The sequence below is a fragment of the Scyliorhinus canicula genome, chromosome 28 (assembly GCF_902713615.1).
Source record: "Scyliorhinus canicula chromosome 28, sScyCan1.1, whole genome shotgun sequence".
Classification (NCBI taxonomy): domain Eukaryota; kingdom Metazoa; phylum Chordata; class Chondrichthyes; order Carcharhiniformes; family Scyliorhinidae; genus Scyliorhinus; species Scyliorhinus canicula.
In genome coordinates, this window is record NC_052173.1 from 3,465,004 (window position 1) to 3,485,929 (window position 20,926).

The window sequence follows — 20,926 nt, forward strand, 5'->3', positions numbered from 1 at the left end:
TCCTCTCCCGCTTTTATATCTCCGGCTCCTCTCCCGCTTTTATATCTCCGGCTCCTCTCCTGCTTTAGAAAGAACGAGAATTCCTTTTCTCCTGGGTGTAGGAATCTCCACGGGTCCACCGCCCCCATCTGCTCCATAAATGCCCCCAGTTCGTTAGCCATGCCTGTCTTTTTCCTGTTCTGGGATTTGGTCGGTCAGCGGGTCCTGAACGCAGTTAAAGTTGCCCCCCCCATAATCAGTCAGTGTGTGGCAATGTCGGGCATTTCCGGGTTAAAGTTGCCCCCCCCCCCCATAATCAGTCAGTGTGAGGCAATGTCGGGCATTTCCGGGTTAAAGTTAAAGTTGCCCCCCCCCGCCATAATCAGTCAGTGTGTGGCAATGTCGGGCATTTCCGGGTTAAAGTTGCCCCCCCCCCATAATCAGTCAGTGTGTGGCAATGTCGGGCATTTCCGGGTTAAAGTTCCCCCCTCCATAATCAGTCAGTGTGTGGCAATGTCGGGCATTTCCGGGTTAAAGTTGCCCCCCTCCATAATCAGTCAGTGAGGGGCAATGTCGGGCATTTCCGCCATGGTCGTCTTTATGAATTCTGTGTCGTCCCAGTTGGGAGCGTACACATTTACCAGTACGACAGGTGCCCCTTCCAGGACACTGCTGACCATGACGTACCGTCCCCTTGGGTCCGTAACTGTCTTGGTTCCCGTAAACCTCGTCCTTTTGCTAAGTATATTGCTACCCACCTAGCCCTCATCCCGTAGCGTGAATGGTACGTCTGTCCCACCCAGCCCTGCCTTACCAGCAGTCGGTCCTTCTCCCTCAGGTGCGTCTCCTGTAGGTAAACTATGTCCGCCTTCAGGCTTCTCAGGTGGGCGAAGACTCTGGATCTTTTGACTGGACCGTTAAGTCCCCTTACGTTCCAGGTGACTATCTTGGTGGGGGGTTTCTGACCCCCAGGTCTTGTTGGACGTGCTCCTGCACTCCGGGGTTTCCCTTTGTTAGGAGGCTGTCCAAAATGGCCACGGTCGCCGTGCTCACCATGAGGTCTGGGGCTGTTTAGCTCACTGGGCTAAATCGCTGGCTTTTAAAGCAGACCAAGCAGGCCAGCAGCACGGTTCGATTCCCGTACCAGCCTCCCCAGACATGCGCCGGAATGTGGCGACTAGGGGCTTTTCACAGTAACTTCATTGAAGCCTACTCGTGACAATAAGCGATTTTCATTTTCATGAGGTCGGGCCCCTGTGTTCCAGAGTTTCCCTTTGTTTAAGGACCCTCCAAAGTGGCTGCTTGCGGCGTCATCTTGGTTTCTCAGCGTGTTCCATTCCTGCCAAGGCCTGTGTCTGTCTTGCTGCCAACCCGTTCATTTTGTTCTGCCCCCTGTCTGTTCTGTGAGTTTCCCCCCTCCTTGTTACCCCCCCTTCACACGGCCAAACGTTCCCTCGCCCTTGAGCGTGCACCATGGCCCCCCTTACTGCTTATCTTTCCGTACTAGCCCTCCCTGCTAGTATTGTGGCTCCCCTCCCTGGGCTGACCATGACGTACCGTCCCCCTGGGTCCGTAACTGTCTTGGTTTCCATAAACGTTGTCCTTTTGCTAATTATATTGCTACCCACTTAGTCCTCATCCCATGGCATGAATGATACATCTGTCCCACCCAGCCCTTCCTTACCAGCAGTCGGTTTAGCCCCGTCTCTGTTCTGAATGCGTGTCTCCCCTTACTCACCCCCCTCACCTGCTTCCCCAATCCACGCTCCCTTCCCTCTCCGCCTCCCAACTGTAAACCGAGCACAGTCCCACACAAGCACAGAGTCCACAGTGTAGTTCCTGGTCCCATTTTGTCCTCCGTTTTGAGTCCTTTTTCCCTGCTTCCTTCATCGCTGCCGCTTTTCTTCCCTCTCCAGATTATTCGCTTTTACAAACTCGTCAGCCTCTGCCGGGGTGTCGAAGTAGTGTTCCTTCCCATGGGACGTGACCCAGAGTCTGGTCGGGAACAACATGCCAAATCTCACATCTACTTTGCAGAGCTCCGATTTTGCCCTATTGAACTTTTCCCGGTCCTGGTATCGGTGCAACTTCGCGGTGATCGCTCTCGGCTGCTCCTCAGTTTTGGGTTTTGGCCAGAGCGACCTGTGTGCCCTGTCGAGTTCTAGGGGGCTTGGGAAGCTGTCTCTCCCGACCAGGTTGCCCAACTTTTGGGCAAAGTAGTCCGTTGGGTCCCTCAATGCCCTCTGGTAAGCCCACGATACGGACATTTTGTCGTTGGGACCTGTTTTTCTGGTCCTCGACCTTCCCCTTTAAGTTCCCTTGGGCCGCCACCAACCTCTGCAAATCTGAGCCCCAATTGGGCTTGGGGAGGTTCTAGACAGGTTGGGGGCGATGCAATCGGGTAAGGCCCTGGGACCCGATGGATACCCGGTTAAGTTTTATCAAAGTTTTCCGGGTTGCTCCTCGTAAAAGCTTTTAATGAGTCAAAGTAGCTGGGACCATAGACCATAGAATTTACAGTGCAGAAGGAGGCCATTCGGCCCATCGTATCTGCACCGGCTCTTGGAAAGAGCACCCTACCCGAGGTCAACACCTCCACCCTATCCCCATAACCCAGTAACCCCACCCAACACTAAGGGCAATTTTGGACTCTAAGGGGCAATTTATCATGGCCAATCCACCTAACCTGCACATCTTTGGACTGTGGGAGGAAACCGGAGCACCCGGAGGAAACCCACGCACACACGGGGAGGATGTGCAGACTCCACACAGACAGTGACCCAAGCCGGGAATCGAACCTGCGACCCTGGGGCTGTGAAGCAATTGTGCTAACCACCATGCTACCGTGCTGCCCCCAACGTTATCAGAGGCACCGATTTCCCTTATTTAAAGCGGGATAAGGATCCGGAGAGCTGTGCATTGTAAAGGCCAATCTCCCTGTCAAATGTGGATGCGAAATTGCTGGCAAAGATCCTGGCCACACGCATAGGGGATTGTGTACCGGAGATAATAGGGGAGGACCAGACGGGATTCGTGAAGGGACGACACCTTTTTTTTCCCTCATTTTATTCAAACTTGTATCAAAGTGGGTTACAGCAAATAAACACCCCGGGGAACATTCTTCCCAACAATCAACTATACAGTTTGTACAGATTTTCCTCCTTTTATTACCCCCCCCCCCCCCCCCCCCCCCCCCCAATCACCCAGCACCCACCCCCCCTGTGACGAACAGCTCCTCAAACACGGTCACAAACATCCCCCACCTTTTCTCAAACTCCCCTGCTGAGCCCCTTAACTCATACTTTATCTTCTCTAACCACAGGAAGTCATACAGGTCACCCAACCATGCTGCTACCCCCGGTGGCGATGCCGACCGCCACTCCAGCAAAATTCATCGCCGTGCAATCAGAGAGACGAAGGCCGAGACATCGGCCTTCCTCCTCTCCATGAGCTCCGGCTTCTCTGAAACCCCAAATATCGCCACCAAAGGGTCCGGGTCCACCTCCTCCTCCACTATCCTGGCTAAGACCACGAACACTCCTGCCCAGAATCTTCCCAATTTTTCACAACATGTGTGCATGATTCGCTGGCCCCCGCCCACACCTCTCACACTCATCTGCTACCCCCTGAAAGAACCCACTCATTCTCGCCTGAGCCATATGCACCCTGTGCTCCACCTTAAACTGTATCAGGCTCATCCTTGCACAAGAGGAGGTCCTGTTTACCCTTCACAGTGCCTCACTCCATACTCCCCAATTGATCTCCCTTCCCAGCTCCGCTTCCCATTTCTCCTTGATCTTCACCACCCGCTCGCCTCCCTGCTCCCCCAGCCACTTATATATATCCCCAATACATCCCTCCCCTTCCACATCCGGAAGCCGTAGTCAATCCAGCAGAGTGTATCCTGGCAATCTAGGGAACCCCTTCCAGACCTTTCGTGCAAAGTCCCTAACCTGTAGATACCTGAACTCACTACCCCTCGGCAGCTCTACCCTCTCCCTTAGCTCCTCCAGACTGGCAAACCCTTCCTCCAAATACAAATCCCTCACCTTGACCAGCCCCGCTTCTCTCCACCTCCTGTATACATTATCCATCCCCCCCGGCTCAAACCCATGATTCTCGCACAGCGGCGTTAGCATCGACATCCCTTCTACCCTAAAATGCCTCCTCAGCTGATTCCATATCTTCACCATGGACTGCACCACTGGGCTTCCTGAATACCTACTCGGAGCCATTGGCAATGCTGCTGTCACCATAGCCCTCAAACTAGACCCCTTACAAGATTCCTCCTCCATCCTAACTCACTCTACCCCTTCTCCTTCCCACCACCGCCGCACCTTGTCCACATTTACCGCCCAATAATAATGAAGCAGGTTTGGCAATGCCAACCCACCCCTGCTGCTTCTGCCTCCGTAGCAGGGTCCTCCCCACCCTCGGCACCTTCCCCGCCCATACAAAGTCAGAGATGATTGTATCCACTTTCTGAAAAAAGGCCTTTGGTATAAAGATCGGGAAAACCTGAAAGATAAACAAGAACCTTGGCAGAATATTCATTTTCACCACTTGGACCCTCCCTGCCAGAGTTCAGTACAGTGAATCCCATCTCTTAAGATCCTCCCTGGCCTCCTCCACCAGCTTCATTAAGTTCCACTTATGAAGTCCTGTCAATTCCCTCGCTAGCTGTATCCCCAAGTACCTAAACCTATCCCTCGCTACCGTAAATGGCATCCCCCCTAAATTAGCCCGCTGTGCCAGCTCATTCACCAGGAATACCTCACTTTTCCCTACATTCAGCTTGTATCCCGAGAACCCTCCAAACCTCCCCAACAGGCCCATAATCCTTCCCATACTCTCCAACGGATCCAAAACATACAGCAACAGGTCATCGGCATAGAGCGGCACCCGGTGCTCCCTCTGTCCCCTCATTATCTCCCGCCACTCTGCCGACCCCCTGAGAGCCATCGCCAATGGCTCTATGGCCAACGCAAACAGCAGCGGGCACCCCTGCCTTGTACCCCTGTGTAAGTCAAAGCTTCGTGAGATATCATTCGTCCTCACCCTCGCTCTTGGCGCCACATACAGCAACCGCACCCACGCCACAAATCTCGGCCCAAACCCAAACCTTCCAAAAGCTTCGAACAAGTCGCCCATGGACACTACCACCTCGGGTACCAGAGCTCTCGACGGATTCATCACCACATTTAACAGCCGTCTTATATTACTCGTGAGCTGTCTGCCCTCCACGAAGCCTGTTTGATCTTCTGCAACCAACCCCGGGACACAATCCTCCATCCTCCCCGCCAACAACTTAGCCAATACTTTCACATCCGTGTTCAATAGTAATATGGGTCCATACGACCCACATTCCACCGGATCCTTCCCTTTTTTTGGGATTAGTGTGATTACTGCCTGCTTCATCGTCTCCAGCAACTCCCCCTTCTCCAGTGCTTCATTAAATGCCCCCAACAGATGTGGTGCCAGGTCCACCGCAAATTCCTCATAAAATTCTGCCGGGTACCCATCCGGCCCAGGGGCCTTCCCCGACTTCATACCCCTGATACTATCAAGCACCTCCCTCAGCCCCAGGGGCTCCTCCAACGCCTGCCTCTTTGCTTCCTCCAACTGGGGAAATTCCAGCTCATCCAGAAACCACCCCATGTCCCCCTCCTCTCCTCCTGGGTTTGCCTCATAAAGTCCCTGGTAATACTCTCTAAATGCCTCATTTATCTTCCCTGGCTCTGACACCACATCCCCAGCCCCAGTCCGGATCTTCAATATTTCCCTGGACGCAGCCTGCCTCCGCAGCTGGTGCACCAGCATGCGGCTCACCTTCTCTCCATACTCGGATTGCACCCCTCTTGCCCTACCCAGTTGCCCTACCGCCCTCCCCATTGTCAGTCTGTCAAATTGCCCCTGCAACTTTTTCCTCCTCGCCAATCCCTCCACGGTGGGCACCCTCGAATATTCCCTGTCCACCTCCACTATCTCGCTCTCTAGACGGTCATGTTCCACCCTCCTTTCCTTATTCACACAAACCGTAAATGAGATAATTTCTCCCCGGGCCACTGCCTTCAGTGCTTCCCAAAAAATGCCCGCCGACACCTCCCCATTCTGATTGAACTCCACATAATCCCTAATCGCCAACCGCACCTTATCACAAAAACCTCTATCCGCCAACAACCCTCAAATCTCCTCTGCTCTCATCCCGCTCTGAACCGAATCTCCAGCCAGTGGGGCGCATCATCCGGGATAACGATCCCCGCATACACTGCCCCCTTCACCCCAACCAAAATCTCCCGACTCACTACAAAGTAATCAATCTTTGAATACACCTCACAGACGTGTGAAAAGAAGGAATACTCCCTTCCCCCTGGGTTCTGAAAGCGCCAAGGAGCCACCGTACCCATCCTCTCCATAAACCCCCCAGCACCTTTGCCGTTCGTACCCTACCCATCGACCTGGGGCTAGATCTATCCACCCTCCTCCCATGATCAACTGGTACATGGCCAAATCTGGGATTGCTGCCAGCACCCCCATCATAAGAACATAAGAACTAGGAGCAGGAATCGGCCATCTGGCCCCTCGAGCCTGCTCCGCCATTCAATGAGATCATGGCTGATCTTTTGTGGACTCAGCTCCACTTTCCGGCCCAAACACCATAACCCTTAATCCCTTTATTCTTCAAAAAACTATCTATCTTTACCTTAAAAACATTTAATGAAGGAGCCTCAACTGCTTCACTGGGCAAGGAATTCCATAGATTCACAACCCTTTGGGTGAAGATGTTCCTCCTAAACTCAGTCCTAAATCTACTTCCCCTTATTTTGAGGCTATGCCCCCTAGTTCTGCTTTCACCCGCCAGTGGAAACAACCTGCCCACATCTATCCTATCTATTCCCTTCATAATTTTATATGTTTCTATAAGATCTCCCCTCATCCTTCTAAATTCCAACGAGTACAGTCCCAGTCTACTCAACCTCTCCTCGTAATCCAACCCCTTCAGCTCTGGGATTAACCTAGTGAATCTCCTCTGCACACCCTCCAGTGCCAGTATGTCCTTTCTCAGGTAAGGAGACCAAAACTGAACACAATACTCCAGGTGTGGCCTCACTAACACCTTATACAATTGCAGCATAACCTCCCTAGTCTTAAACTCCATCCCTCTAGCAATGAAGGACAAAATACCATTTGCCTTCTTAATCACCTGTTGCACCTGTGACTCATGCACCAGCACACCCAGGTCTCTCTGCACAGCAGCATGTTTTAATATTTTATCATTTAAATAATAATCCCGTTTGGTGTTAATCCTACCAAAATGGATAACCTCATATTTGTCAACATTGTATTCCATCTGCCAGACCCGAGCCCATTCACTTAACCTATCCAATTCCCTCTGCAAACTTCCAGTATCCTCTGCACTTTCCGCTTTACCACTCATCTTAGTGTCATCTGCAAACTTGGACACATTGCCCTTGGTCCCCAACTCCAAATCATCAATGTAAATTGTGAACAATTGTGGGCCCAACACGGATCCCTGAGGGACACCACTAGCTACTGATTGCCAACCAGAGAAACACCCATTTATCCCAACTCTTTGCTTTCTATTAATTAACCAATCCTCTATCCATGCTACTACTTTACCCTTAATGCCATGCATCTTTATCTTATGCAGCAACCTTTTGTGTGGCACCTTGTCAAAGGCTTTCTGGAAATCCAGATATACCACATCCATCGGCTCCCCATTAGCTACTGCACTGGTAATGTCCTCAAAAAATTCCACTAAATTAGTTAGGCACGACCTGCCCTTTACGAACCCATGCTGCGTCTGCCCAATGGGACAATTTCTATCCAGATGCCTCGCTATTTCTTCCTTGATGATAGATTCCAGCATCTTCCCTACTACCGAAGTTAAGCTCACTGGCCTATAATTTCCTGCTTTCTGCCTACCTCCTTTTTTAAACAGTGGCGTCATGTTTGCTAATTTCCAATCCACCGGGACCACCCTAGAGTTTAGTGAATTTCGGTAAATTATCACTAGTGCATCTGCAATTTCCCTAGCCATCTCTTTTAGCACTCTGGGATGCATTCCATCAGGGCCAGGAGACTTGTCTACCTTTAGCCCCATTAGCTTGCCCATCACTCCCTCCTTAGTGATAACAATCCTCTCAAGGTCCTCACCTATCATAGCCTCATTTCTATCAGTCGCTGGCATGTTATTTGTGTCTTCCACTGTGAAGACCGACCCAAAAAACCTGTTCAGTTCCTCAGTCATTTCCTCATCTCCCATTATTAAAACTCCCTTCTCATCCTCTAAAGGACCAATATTTACCTTAGCCACTCTTTTTTGTCTTATATATTTGTAAAAACTTTTACTGTCTGTTTTTATACTCTGAGCAAGTTTACTCTCATACTCTATCTTACTCTTCTTTATAGCTTTTTTAGTAGCTTTCTGTTGCTCCCTAAAGATTTCCCAGTCCTCTAATCTCCCAGCAATCTTTGCCACTTTATATGCTTTTTCCTTCAATTTGATACTCTCCCTTATTTCCTTAGATATCCACGGTCGATTTTCCCTCTTTCTTCCGTCCTTCCTTTTTGTTGGTATAAACCTTTGCTGAGCACTGTGAAAAAAATCACTTGGAAGGTTCTCCACTGCTCCTCAACTGTTCCACCATAAAGTCTTTGCTCCCAGTCTACCTTAGCTAGTTCTTCTCTCATCCCCTTGTAATCTCCTTTGTTTAAACACAAAACACTAGTATTTGATTTTACTTTCTCACCCTCCATCTGTATTTTAAATTCCACCATATTGTGATCGCTCCTTCCGAGAGGATCCCTAACTATGAGATCATGAATCAATCCTGTCTCATTACACAGGACAAGATCTAGGACCGCTTGTTCCCTAGTAGGTCCCACATCATCCCAATTTGAGGCACGTACATTTACCAACACTACCGGTGCCCCTTCCAATACCCCACTCACAATCACATATCTCCCACCTCGATCCCTCACCTCCTTCACACTCACGAATCCCATTTTTTTGCTCATTAAAATCGCCACACCCCTCGATTTCAAATCAAACCTCGAGTGAAAAACCTGCCCGACCCACTCCTTCCTTAACCTAACCTGGTCCTTCACATGGAGGTGTGTCTCCTGCAAAAAGACAACCCCCGCTTTCAAGCTCCTGAGGTGCGCGAACACCCGCGACCTTTTAACCGGTCCATTCAGTCCCCGGACGCTCTACGTTACCAACCTTACCGGAGGCTTGCGCCTCCAATCCCCTCTACCGTCCGTCATCTTCCGCACTTAACTCCTGCCCCTTTAATTCCACTCTGTATCTCGCCCATCCCAGATGGCTTCTTTCTTCGCCCTTCACCATGCCATCTCTCACCCCCTGCCGTGTCGCAGAACGTCCTTGCTACCTGAACCCCAGGTAGCTTTCTCCAAAAGCAAACGGATGTTAAACACAAACAGTCCCATAAAATAGGAGGGGGGATGGGAACATCCATCCCCACAAACCTTTCACCCCTACAACTCCTTACAATCTCAACATTGAACAGAACCCCCCCCCCCCCCCACACACACACACACACACACACACACACACACACAAAAAAGGCGAAAATCCCCCAATCCCTACACCCACTTCAAACATGCTCCCGACCATTACAATGTGCCAGCACCCCAGTTCCCAAGCATTGTCCGCTCAGTTCTCCCCCAGTTTATGCTCCTTAATGAAGTCTTCGGCAGCTTCTGGGGTCTTGAAATAATACTCCCGGCCTCCAAACGTCACCCATAATTTCGGCGGGTAGAGCACCCCAAACCTGATCTGCTGCCGGTACAGCACCGCCTCGGCCTTGTTGAAACCTGCCCGCTGTTTTGTCAACTCAGTTCCGATGTCCTGATATTTCCCTCCCAGCCGCAGCTACGCTTCTCCCTGGCCCAGCGTAGATTTTTCTCTTTTACCACAGCTCTAGGCTTTTGCCTCCGAGTCCGATGCGCTCAGTCCACTTCAGGGGCCTTATCTAACACCCCTTCTGCCACCAGTCCCTCCAACATCCTCGAGATGTACCTCGTGGCACTCACACCTTCCACTCCTTCAGGCAGGAGTCCACAGGTTATGCCTTCGCGAGGCATTCTCCTGCTCCTCCACCTTTGCCCTCAGCGTTTTACGAAGGTCTCCTCGGAGCCCCACCTCCACCTCCAGAGCCACCACATGATCGCTGTGGTCCGAGATCACTCTTTCAATCTCCCGAATCTGTGACCCCTGCACCTCCAAACACATCTCCATCCGCCCCAAAGTACTCTCCAGGCGTGCCACAGCTTCTTAATGGCCTTTGCATGATCCTCATGCCTTTCGTTCCTCTGTTTATGGAATTCCTCCTTGATAAAAGTCAGCAGTTCCTGTATCTGTGGCCTTACAGCTTGCCCCTCCCCCGCCTACATGCTGGAAGAGACTGTCTGTGAAGCACAAGACTGTTTCAACTTACCAGCCAAATCTCTCACTGTTTTCTGCCGGGTCCGGTGATCAGAAGACGTACCATTCCAGAGGTAAACTACTCCTCTAACATTCACCTGCGCCTTTTCATCAAAATTCCACCCGGATCTGGGTAAAAAGAGCCCTTTTCTGTGACTTTGAACAGGAACACCCCTTTATGTGACCAATCACTCCATGGTCACAAGTGGAAGTTCCTGAAGGGACGACACCTGACGTCCAATATTAAACGGCTCCTAAATGCAATCATGATGCCTGTGGAGGTGCGCGAGGTCGAGATGGTGGTGGCCATGGATGCAGAGAAGGCCTTTGATCGAGTGGAATGGAGGTATCTGTGGAGGTCCTGGGAAGGCTTGGGTTTAGACAGGGTTTCGTGGATTGGGTCCGGTTGCTTGATCAGGCACCGGTGGCGAATGTAACGACCAACCGGGTCCGGTCGGAGTATTTTATTCTGTGTGGGGACAAGGCAGGGGTGTCCACTCTCCCCACTGCTGTTTGTCCTGGCCGTAGAGCCTTTGGCAATGGCACTGAGGACATCGACCATTTGGCGGGGGATAGTGAGGGGGGGGGTGGAGCATGCGGTCTCGCTCGATGCGGAAGATTTGCTCCTGTATATAACAGACCCGTTGGGGCGGGGATTGCAGGAATTATGGGGATACTGGAGGAATTTGGACGGTTCTCCAGTTACAAACTAAACATGACCAAGAGCGAGATATTCGCGATCCAGGCAAGGGGGCAGGAGAGGAGACTGAGGGAGATGCCGTTCAAAGTGGTGGGAAGGAGTTTCAGGTATCTGGGGATTCAGGTGGCAAGGGACTGGGGGGCAGCTCCACAAACTAAATTTGGGCAGGTTGATGGAGCAAATGAAAGGGGACTTCCACAGGTGAGACGTGCTCCCACTGTCATTGGCAGGGAGGGTACAGACTGTGAAAATGACAGTCCTCCCGAGATTGTTGCTTTTGTTTCAGTGTCTCCCAATCTTTATCCCCAAAGCATTGTTTAGGAAAGCCAACAATCTCAGGTATGGGCTGGGAAAGCCCCACGGGTGCAGAAGGTTCTTCTTGAGGCGCGGGGAGGGAGGCTTGGCCCTTCCAAACTTTATTAACTACTACTGGGCAGCTAATATTTCAATGCTTAGGAAGTGGGTAATGGGGATGGGGTCGGTGTGGGAGCGAGTGGAGGCGGCACCTTGTAAGGGCACGAGTCTGGAGTCTCTGTTAACGGCACCTCTGCCGTTCTCGCCGGCTCGGTACTCCACAAGCCCAGTGGTAGTGGCGACCCTGAGGGTGTGGGGGCAATGGAAACAGCACATGAGATTGGTCACCAATTTCTAACCATTACCGGGAGGGCTGGACGGGGGCTTTCGGAGGTGGCAGCAGGCAGAGGTTTGGAGATCTCTTCATGGAGGAGGGGTTCTTGAGCCTGGAAGAGCTAGAGGAGGAGTTTGAGTTGTGGGTGGGATCGGATTTCAGTACCTGCAGGTACGGAACTTTGTCCGGAGGCAGGTTCCAAGCTTTCCTCGCCTCCCACTAAGGGGACTACAGGATAAGGTGATGTCTAAAACGGGTTGGCAAAGTGGGGGGAGGGTCTCGGAAATATATAAGGAATTGATGGAGTGGGGAGGGGTCTCAATCGGGGAGGTGAAAACAAAGTGGGAGGACGAGTTGGGAGGGGAGTTGGAAGCCGGGCTGAGAGAAGGCCCTGAAAAGAGTCAATTCATCCTCGTCGTGTGCCAGGCTTGGCCTGATCCAGTTCAAGGTGGTCCACAGGGCTGATATGACTGTGGCCCGGATGAACATAGAACAGTACAGCACAGAACAGGCCCTTCGGCCCTCAATGTTGTGCCGAGCAATGATAGCCCTACTCAAACCCACGTATCCACCCTATACCCGTAACCCAACAACCCCCCCTGCCCAACCTTACTTATTAAGGACACTACGGGCAATTTAGCATGGCCAATCCACCTAACCCGCACATCTTTGGACTGTGGGAGGAAACCGGAGCACCCGGAGGAAACCCACGCACACACTGGGAGGACGTGCAGACTCCGCACAGACAGTGACCCAGCCGGGAATCGAACCTGGGACCCTGGAGCTGTGAAGCATTGATGCTAACCACCATGCTACCCTGCTGCCCATAGAACAGTACAGCACAGAACAGGCCCTTCGGCCCTCGATGTTGTGCCGAGCCTTGTTCAAAACCAAGATCAAGCTATCCCATGTAGGTTTTTGAGGAGGTGGAGGACCGGTGCGGACGCTGTGGGGGTAGTCCGGCGAATCATCTCCTTATGTTTTGAGCGTGTCCGAGGCTGAGAGGATTTTGGCAGGGATTCTCGGATGTCATATCAGAAGCCCTGGAAGGGAGGGTGACTCTGAGACCAGAGGTGGCAATAATTGGAGTGTCGGAAGATCCGGGAGCCCAGAGGAGGAGAGAGGCCGACGTTTTGGCCTTTGCCTCCCTGGTGGCCTGGAGACAGATTTTACAGGTATGAAGGGACTCGGAGCCTCCAAAGTCAGGGGTGTGGGTCAGTGACATGGCAGGGCTTCTCGGGCTGGAGAAGATTAAGGTCACCTCAAGGGGTTCGCTCGGAGGTGGCAGCCGTTCATCAACTTCTTTAGGGAAAACTGACCGTCAGCGGGGGAGGGGGGGAGGCATGGCAGTGATGAATGGGGGCGGAGAATCTAAGGTATCGGTAACTAGGAGTTAGGACGGAGGGAAGCTGGGTGTGTTGCTGTGGGCTTTTTGCGTGTGTTGGACTGCTCTGTTACTTAGAATGTTAATATGTTGAAATGTCAAAATTATAAATGCCTCAATAAAATGTTTTCGAAAAGAAAACTACACGCAAATCTGTTCCTCTGCACAGTAGCTAGCACTGTTGCCTCACAGCTCCAGGGTCCCAGGTTCGATTCCCGGCTTGGGTCACTGATAATATGGAGTCTGCACGTCCTCCCCCTGTGTGCGTGGGTTTCCTCCGGGTGCTCCGGTTTCCTCCCAGAGTCCAAAGATGTGCGGGTTAGGTGGATTGGCCATGCTAAATTGCCCGTAGTGTCCTAATAAAAAAAGTAAGGTTAAGGGGGGGGGGTTGTTGGGTTGCGGGTATAGGGTGGATACGTGGGTTTGAGTAGGGTGATCATGGCTCGGCACAACATCGAGGGCCGAAGGGCCTGTTCTGTGCTGTACTGTTCTAAATCTAAATCGAAATCTTTTTTTGTAATGATGGTTGAGGGATAAACATTGCACAAGACACCAGGGAGAACTCACCTTCTCTTCAAAGAGTGCCATGGGATCTTTTATACCCGCTTTAGAGCAGATCGACCTGCTAGATGTTTATAGTTTAAAAATGGAGTTCAAAGATGGAACATTAATACATGGAAACATGGAAAATAGAATCAGGAGGAAGCCATTTGGCCCTTCGAGTCTGCTCCGCCATTCAGTATGGTCATAGCTGATCATCATGTTCAATACCCTGATCCCGCCTTCCCCCCATATCCTTTGATACCTTTAGCCCCAAAAGCTATACCTAATTCCTTCTTGAAATTACACGTTTGGCCTCGACTACTTTCTGTGGTAGTGAATTCCACAGACTCACCACTCTCTGGGTGAAAACATTTCTCCTCATCTCAGTCCTAAAATGACCCCGAGTTCTGGACTCCCCCGCCATCGGGAACATTCTTCCTGAATCTACCCTATCTAACCCTGTTAGAATTTTGTGAGTTTCTATGAGATCCCCTCTCACTCTTCTGAACTCCAATGAATATAATCCTAACCGATTTAGTCTCTCCTCATATGACAGTCCCGCCCTCCCAGGAATCTGCCTGGTAAACCTTCGCTGCTCTCCCTCCATAGCAACAACATCCTTCCGCAGATAAGGACACCAAAACTGCCCACAATACTCCAGGTGTGGCCTCATCAATGCCCGATACAATTACAGTAAAGCATCGCTATTCCTGTACTCAAATCCTCTCGCTATGAAGGCCAAACATACCATTTGCCTTCTTTACCGCCTCCTGTACCTGTACACTTACTTTCAGCGACTGATGCATGAAGACACCAAGGTCTCGCTGAGTATCCACCTCTCTCAATTTACACCCATCCAAATAATAATCTGCCTGCCTATTTTTGCTACCAAAGTTAATATTAATGAAAGCAGCTAGTCTTTTTTTATTTTGATTTTTAGTTATGAGAAAATGTAATTGTATTTAATTGTTATCTTTTCCAGTCAAAAGTCATGTCTGCCTGCTTTGCACAGTTTCACCCAAATCTCATGGTGGGTGGAACATATTCTGGTCAGATTGTCCTTTGGGATAACCGCAGTAATAAGAAGACACCAGTCCAGCGGACTCCACTATCTGCTGCAGCCCACACAGTGAGAATAATATTTGAATCCAAATCTTTCATCATATCACATAGATCCAATATATTAATTGGATGGACATAACGGTTGCCAGCATTTTGTAAATGCACTTAAAATGAGCATGTGAAAGAGATTTTCCAGAACTTTGTACTGCGAGCCCAATATGACTTATTCTCTGTATTACAGCACCCTGTGTACTGTGTGAATGTTGTTGGAACTCAAAATGCCCATAACCTAGTCAGTGTTTCTACTGATGGAAAACTGTGTACCTGGAGCCTGGACATGCTCTCTCAGCCACAGGTAAGGAGCACAATTGGAGGAACGGATATTTTTTGTTCCCATGCTTGGCCTCCAGAAGGAGCATTAACATTATGTTTCAAAAAGCGCTTGCCTTTAAGGAGGAGGGGATTATTCGAGATTACTGCTGGTGTGGTTGAAGGAGTGAGTTGAAAGAATCTATTGAAGTTTGGAGAGATGAATGATAATCTTTATTATTGTCACAAGTAGGCTTACATTAACACTGTAATGAAGTTACTGTGAAAAGCCCCTAGTCGCCACATTCCGGCACCTGTTCGGGTCACAGAGGGAGAATTGAAAATGTTCAATTCACCTAACAGCACGTCTTTCAGGACTTGTGGGAGGAAACCGGAGCACCCGGAGGAAACCCACGCAGACACGGGGAGAACGTACAGACTCCGCACAGTGACCCAGCGGGGAATCGAACCTGGGACCCTGGCGATGTGAAGCCACAGTGCTAACCACTGTGCTACCATGCCCGATAATCAAGGGTGAGGAATTTTAGACGGCAGCTTTGAAGGCTGTGCCAAGGATCGGGTGGGGTACATTACTTAAGTGGGGCCTGCTTAATAGAGCCAGGTGAACTGATGGTACACACGGAAATGTTAGGAAAGAAGAGTTTCAAAGGTGAATGGAGAAGGGCCAGGAAAAGGATTTATAATCCAAAATGAAGATTTTTGAACTTGGTTGTGTGAGTAGAGGTTAATTCGAACAGGGAGGATGTGGTTGCTGGAGCTCTGGGAAAGTTAGAGTTTGTGTCGCATGGAGCTTGATAAATTGATGAGTATCGAAGAAGTTGATCCTTGAAGAGGCAAAGATTGGATGAAGCTTTTGGAAGTTGTAACAGCGAGACAAATTAAAATGGGTAATATTACAGCGATGAAAGTAGCTGATCCTGGTTGTTTGGAGCCGCACGTTTGGTCTTGTCAATGCAGAGCTTTAGAAAGTTGTATCTCTTCTATAGCACGAGAGTTTAGTACTGTGTTATGTGTCAGCTCTGTCCTCTGAGAGATACCGGGTAATGCACATTGTGAAATCAGTTGTTATTGGGGATTTTTGTTTTGCAGGACAGTATTGAACTGGTACACAAGCAATCAAAAGCAGTTGCTGTAACCTCCATGTCCTTCCCGCTGGGAGACATCAATAACTTTGTTGTGGGTAGTGAAGAAGGCTCTGTCTACACAGCATGTCGCCTTGGCAGGTACAACAATTACACTTACATAGAACATACAGTACGGAAGGAGGCCATTCGGCCCATCGAGTCTGCACCGACCCACTTAAGCCCTCACCGCCACCCTATCCCCGTAACCCAATAACTTTTTTGGTCACTAAGGTCAATTTATCATGGCCAATCCAACTAACCTGCACGTCTTTGAACTGTGGGAGGAAACCGGAGCACCCGGAGGAACCCACGCAGACACGGGGAGAACGTGCAGACTCTGCACAGACAGTGACCCAAGCCGGGAATCGAACCTGGGACCCTGGTGCTGTGAAGCCACTTGTGCTACCGTGCTAACCCAAACATGTGGCAGCACTTGTGGAGAAAATGTACTATATTATTAATGGTATCAAATGTAGACATCCTATCACTTTCAGATTAGCTTGTTGGTTCAAACCAACATTGAAGGCCTGCAGTGCAAACCTCAGCCCATTGCCAAACAGGTGAAGACCAAAGTGGACCTCGGAGCTGGTCCGTATGGCGCAGAAAGTGTGTTCTTTAAGGTGGTGAGAGGGAGGGGGAGGAATCATCAGACAAATACAAGACAAGGTAGTTAAACACAAACTACAAAACTCAAGACCACTACCATGTAGAAGGGCAAAGGCAGCAGAGACTAGAGTTTGGCAGATGCTGTCAAAAGAGGTTTGGGAAGTTGCTGCAGTGCTACTTGTAAATGGTACACAGTACACCCACTGTGTGTCAGTGGTGGATGGTGTGCCTGATGTTAGTACGGAGGATTTATGCAGGATCAACAAGGCTGGATGTGTCGTTATTTCCGAACCTTAGGTCAATGCCGGGTTCTCTGCCTGGTTTCACTCCTTTTTGACTTTGTAGCGGTTCGATATAACTGAGTGGCTTGGTCAGCCATTTAATAATAATCTTTATTATTGTTACAAGTAGGCTTACATTAACATTGCAATGAAGTTACTGTGAAAAGCCCCTAGTCGCCACACTCCGGCATTTGTTCGGGTCACAGAGGGAGAATTCAGAATGTCCAAATTACCTAACAGCACATGTTTGGACTGTGGGAGGAAACCGGAGCACCCGGAGGAAACCCACACACACACGGGGAGAACGTGCAGACTCCGCACAGACAGTGACCCAAACCGGGAATCGAACCTGGGACCCTGGAGCTGTGAAGCAACAGTCCTAACCACTGTGCTACCGTGTCAGAGGGCATTTACAAGTTAACCACATTGCTTTGGGTCAGCAGTCACATGTAGACCACACCACGCAAGGACAACAAAGAATCTCAGCACCACTTCTCTCAACTCCTCCCTCGTTGCTAAATTATCAGACTGCCTGCCCAACATCCGGTATTGAACGGACAGAGATTTCCTGCAATCAATATTATAAAGACCTGTTTGGGCCCGACTCCAAACTCCGTTCCCTACATACAGACTCCAGCCCTCCTGGCTACTGTCTGAGGCTAAACTGAACTGTTTGTCACACACAAATAAAATACTGCAGATGCTGAAAATCTGAAGTAAACACAGAAAATGCTGGCAATACTTGGTAACACTGGCAGCATCTGTGGAGAGGAAAACTGAATTAATGCTCAAAGCTGACCTTTCATCAACTCTTTGCATCGTGATGTAATATTTTATCCTGAGAGGAGCTTCTGACCACATATCTTCACCATCACAGAGGCCGCCCGTATCCACCCATAGAATCACTGAATGGTAAAAGCACAGCAATAGGTACTGAGAGCCATCTAAAAGCTTCTCAGCCCCACTCTCCTGTCTTTCCTCTGTAGTCCACCAAGTAGCCTACATAACTCGCCTCCTGACTCCACTAAGGCACAAGTCAGGAATGGGATGGAATACTCTCCACTTGCCTGGATGAGTGCAGCTCAAATAACACAAGAACAAAGAACAATACAGCACAGGAACAGGCCCTTCGGCCTCCAAGCCTGCACTGGTCATGATACCAACCTTTGCCAAAACCCTCAACCCTTCCTTGTGCCGTATCCCTCTATACCCATCCTATCCATGTATTTGTCAAGATGCCTTTTGAACGCCGTTAATGTCTCTACTTCCACAATCTCACCTGGCAGCGCGTTCCAGGCACTCACCACCCTCTGTGTAAAAACCCTGCCTCGCACATCTCCTCTAAACTTTGCTTCATGGACCTTAAACCTCTGCCCCCTGGTGACTGACCCCTCCACCCTGGGAAAGAGAGACTGTCCATTCACTCTATCCATGCCCCTCAATCTTGTAGACCTCTGTCAGGTCACCCCCTCAACCTCCGTCGTTCTAATGAAAACAGACCGAGTCTATTCAGTTTCTCCGCATAGCTAACACCCTCCAGACCAGGCAACATCCTGGTAAACCTCCTCTGCACCCTCTCCAAAGCCGCCACCTCCTTCTGGTAGTGTGGCGACCAGAATTGTGGGCAATATTCCAAATGCGGCCGTACCAAGGTTCTACACAACTGTGGCATGACTTGGAAGTTTTTATACTCGATGCCCCGTCCAATGAAGGCAAGCATTCCGTCTGCTTTCTTGACTACCTTGTCCACTTGTGTTGCCACCTTCAAAGATCTGTGGACCTGCACACCCAGATCTCTCTGACTTTCTATAATCTTCAGAGTTTTGCCATTTACGGTATATTTCCCCTCTATGTTAGGCCTACCAAAATACATTACCTCACATTTGTCTGGATTAAACTCCATTTGCCATTTCTCTGCCCAGTCTCCAACCTATCTGTGTCCTGCTGTATCCTCTGACAATCCTCAACACTATCTGCCACTCCACCAACCTTGGTGTCATCCGTGAACTTAATAATAAAAGAGCTCAACACCATCCAGGACAAAGAAACCAGTTTGATTAGCGCCCATCCATTACCGAGGAGCAGTGGCAGCCATATGTACCACCCACAAGAGGGGGGCCCGGTTTAGCTCAGTTGGCTTGACCGCTGGTTTGTGATGTAGAGCGAGGCCTACAGCGTGGGATCAATTCCCGTACCGGCTGAGGTTATTCACGAAGGACCCGCCTTCTCAACCTCGCCCTTTGCCTGAGGTGTGGTGATCCTCGGGTTAAACCACCACCAGTCAGTTCTCCCCCTTAAAGGGGAAAGTAGCCTATGGAGACGATGTCAACTTTACCTTTCACTTTTACTGCAAGGTGCACTGCAGCAACTCGCCAAAACTCCAGCGACAGCACCTTCCAAAACCACTACCATCTAGAAGGACAAGGGCAGCAGATACCCGGGAATTCCACCAGCTGGAGGTTTCCCTCCAAGTCACTCACCATCCTGACTTGTAAATATATCGGCCGTTCCTTCACTGTCACTGGGGCAACATCCTGGAACTCTCGCCCTAACAGCACTGTGGGTGTACCTACACCCCAGGGACTGCAGCGGTTCAAAAAGGCAGCTCACCACCACCTTCTCGGGGGCATTTGGGGATGGGCAATAAATGCTGACCTAACAAGCGACGCCCACATTCTCCTCAAGAATAAAAAATTATTCTTTTGAAATCCATAATTGAATCTGCCTCAACACTGCATGGTGGCACAGTGGTTAGCACTGCTGTTTCACAGCACCAGGGTCCCGGGTTCAGTTCCGGCCTTCGGTGACTGTCTGTGCGGAGTCTGCACGTTCTCCCCGTGTCTGCATGGATTTCCTCCGGGTGCTCTGGTTTCCTCCCACAGTCCAAAGATGTGCAGGTTAGGTGGATTGGCCATGATAAATTCCCCCCAGAATCCAAAAGGTTAGGTGGGGTTACTGGTGCAGGGGAGTGGGCCTGGGTACGGTGCCATTTCAGAGGGTCGGTGCAGACTCAATAGGTTGAATGACGTCCTTCTGCACTGCAGAGATTAGATGACAACTTGGTTCGACCACACTTTGCAACGTTCTGGTTTCCACATTCTGAAAAGATATAGAGACATTGAATACGAACATAACAACTAGGAGCAGGAGTAGGCCATCTGGCCCTTCGAGCCTGCTCCGCCATTCAATGAGATCATGGCTGATCTTTTGTGGACTCAGCTCCACTTTCCCGCCTGAACACCACAACCCTTTATTCCTTTATACTTCAAAAACTATCTATCTTTACCTTAAAAACATTTAATGAAGGAGCCTCAACTGCTTCACTGGGCAGGGAATTCCACAGATTCACAACCCTTACTTTCTGCATGAGCCGACCATGGGGCACCTTATCAAACGCCTTACTAAAATCCATGTATATGACATCAACTGCTCTACCTTCATCTATATGCTTAGTTACCTCCTCAAAGAATACAATCAAACTTGTGAGGCAAGACTTACCCTCACAAATCTATGCCTCCTGTTTTCCTCCCCCACCCACCCAATTACTGCTGACGTTCAATTTTCCTTGAAATAGTCGAAAAAATGGGACAAGGTCCTACAAGCTGAATTCAGGGAGTTAGGAGTTAAAAAGGAAGACCTCAAAGTAGTAATCACAGGATTGCTACCTGTGCCACGAGCTAGTCAGAGTAGGAATGTCAGGATAGATAGGATGATAACGTGGCTCGAGAGATGGTGCAAGAGGGAGGGATTCAAATTCTTGGGGCATTGGAACCGGTTCTGGGGGAGGTGGGACCAGTACAAACCGGACAGTCTGCACC

At 50.0% G+C, this 20,926-nt stretch overlaps 1 protein-coding gene across 1 annotated transcript in view; it reads left to right on the top strand.

Annotated features, from left to right (window-relative positions):
- Positions 1 to 20,926, top strand: part of LOC119958174 (cytoplasmic dynein 1 intermediate chain 2-like) — an 80,542-nt gene that overhangs the window by 44,578 nt on the left and 15,038 nt on the right. The window contains exons 7-9 of the mRNA XM_038786511.1: positions 14,688 to 14,834; positions 15,009 to 15,122; positions 16,187 to 16,320. Coding sequence (XP_038642439.1) covers positions 14,688 to 14,834; positions 15,009 to 15,122; positions 16,187 to 16,320 — 395 coding nt within the window. The remainder of the gene's footprint in view (positions 1 to 14,687; positions 14,835 to 15,008; positions 15,123 to 16,186; positions 16,321 to 20,926) is intronic.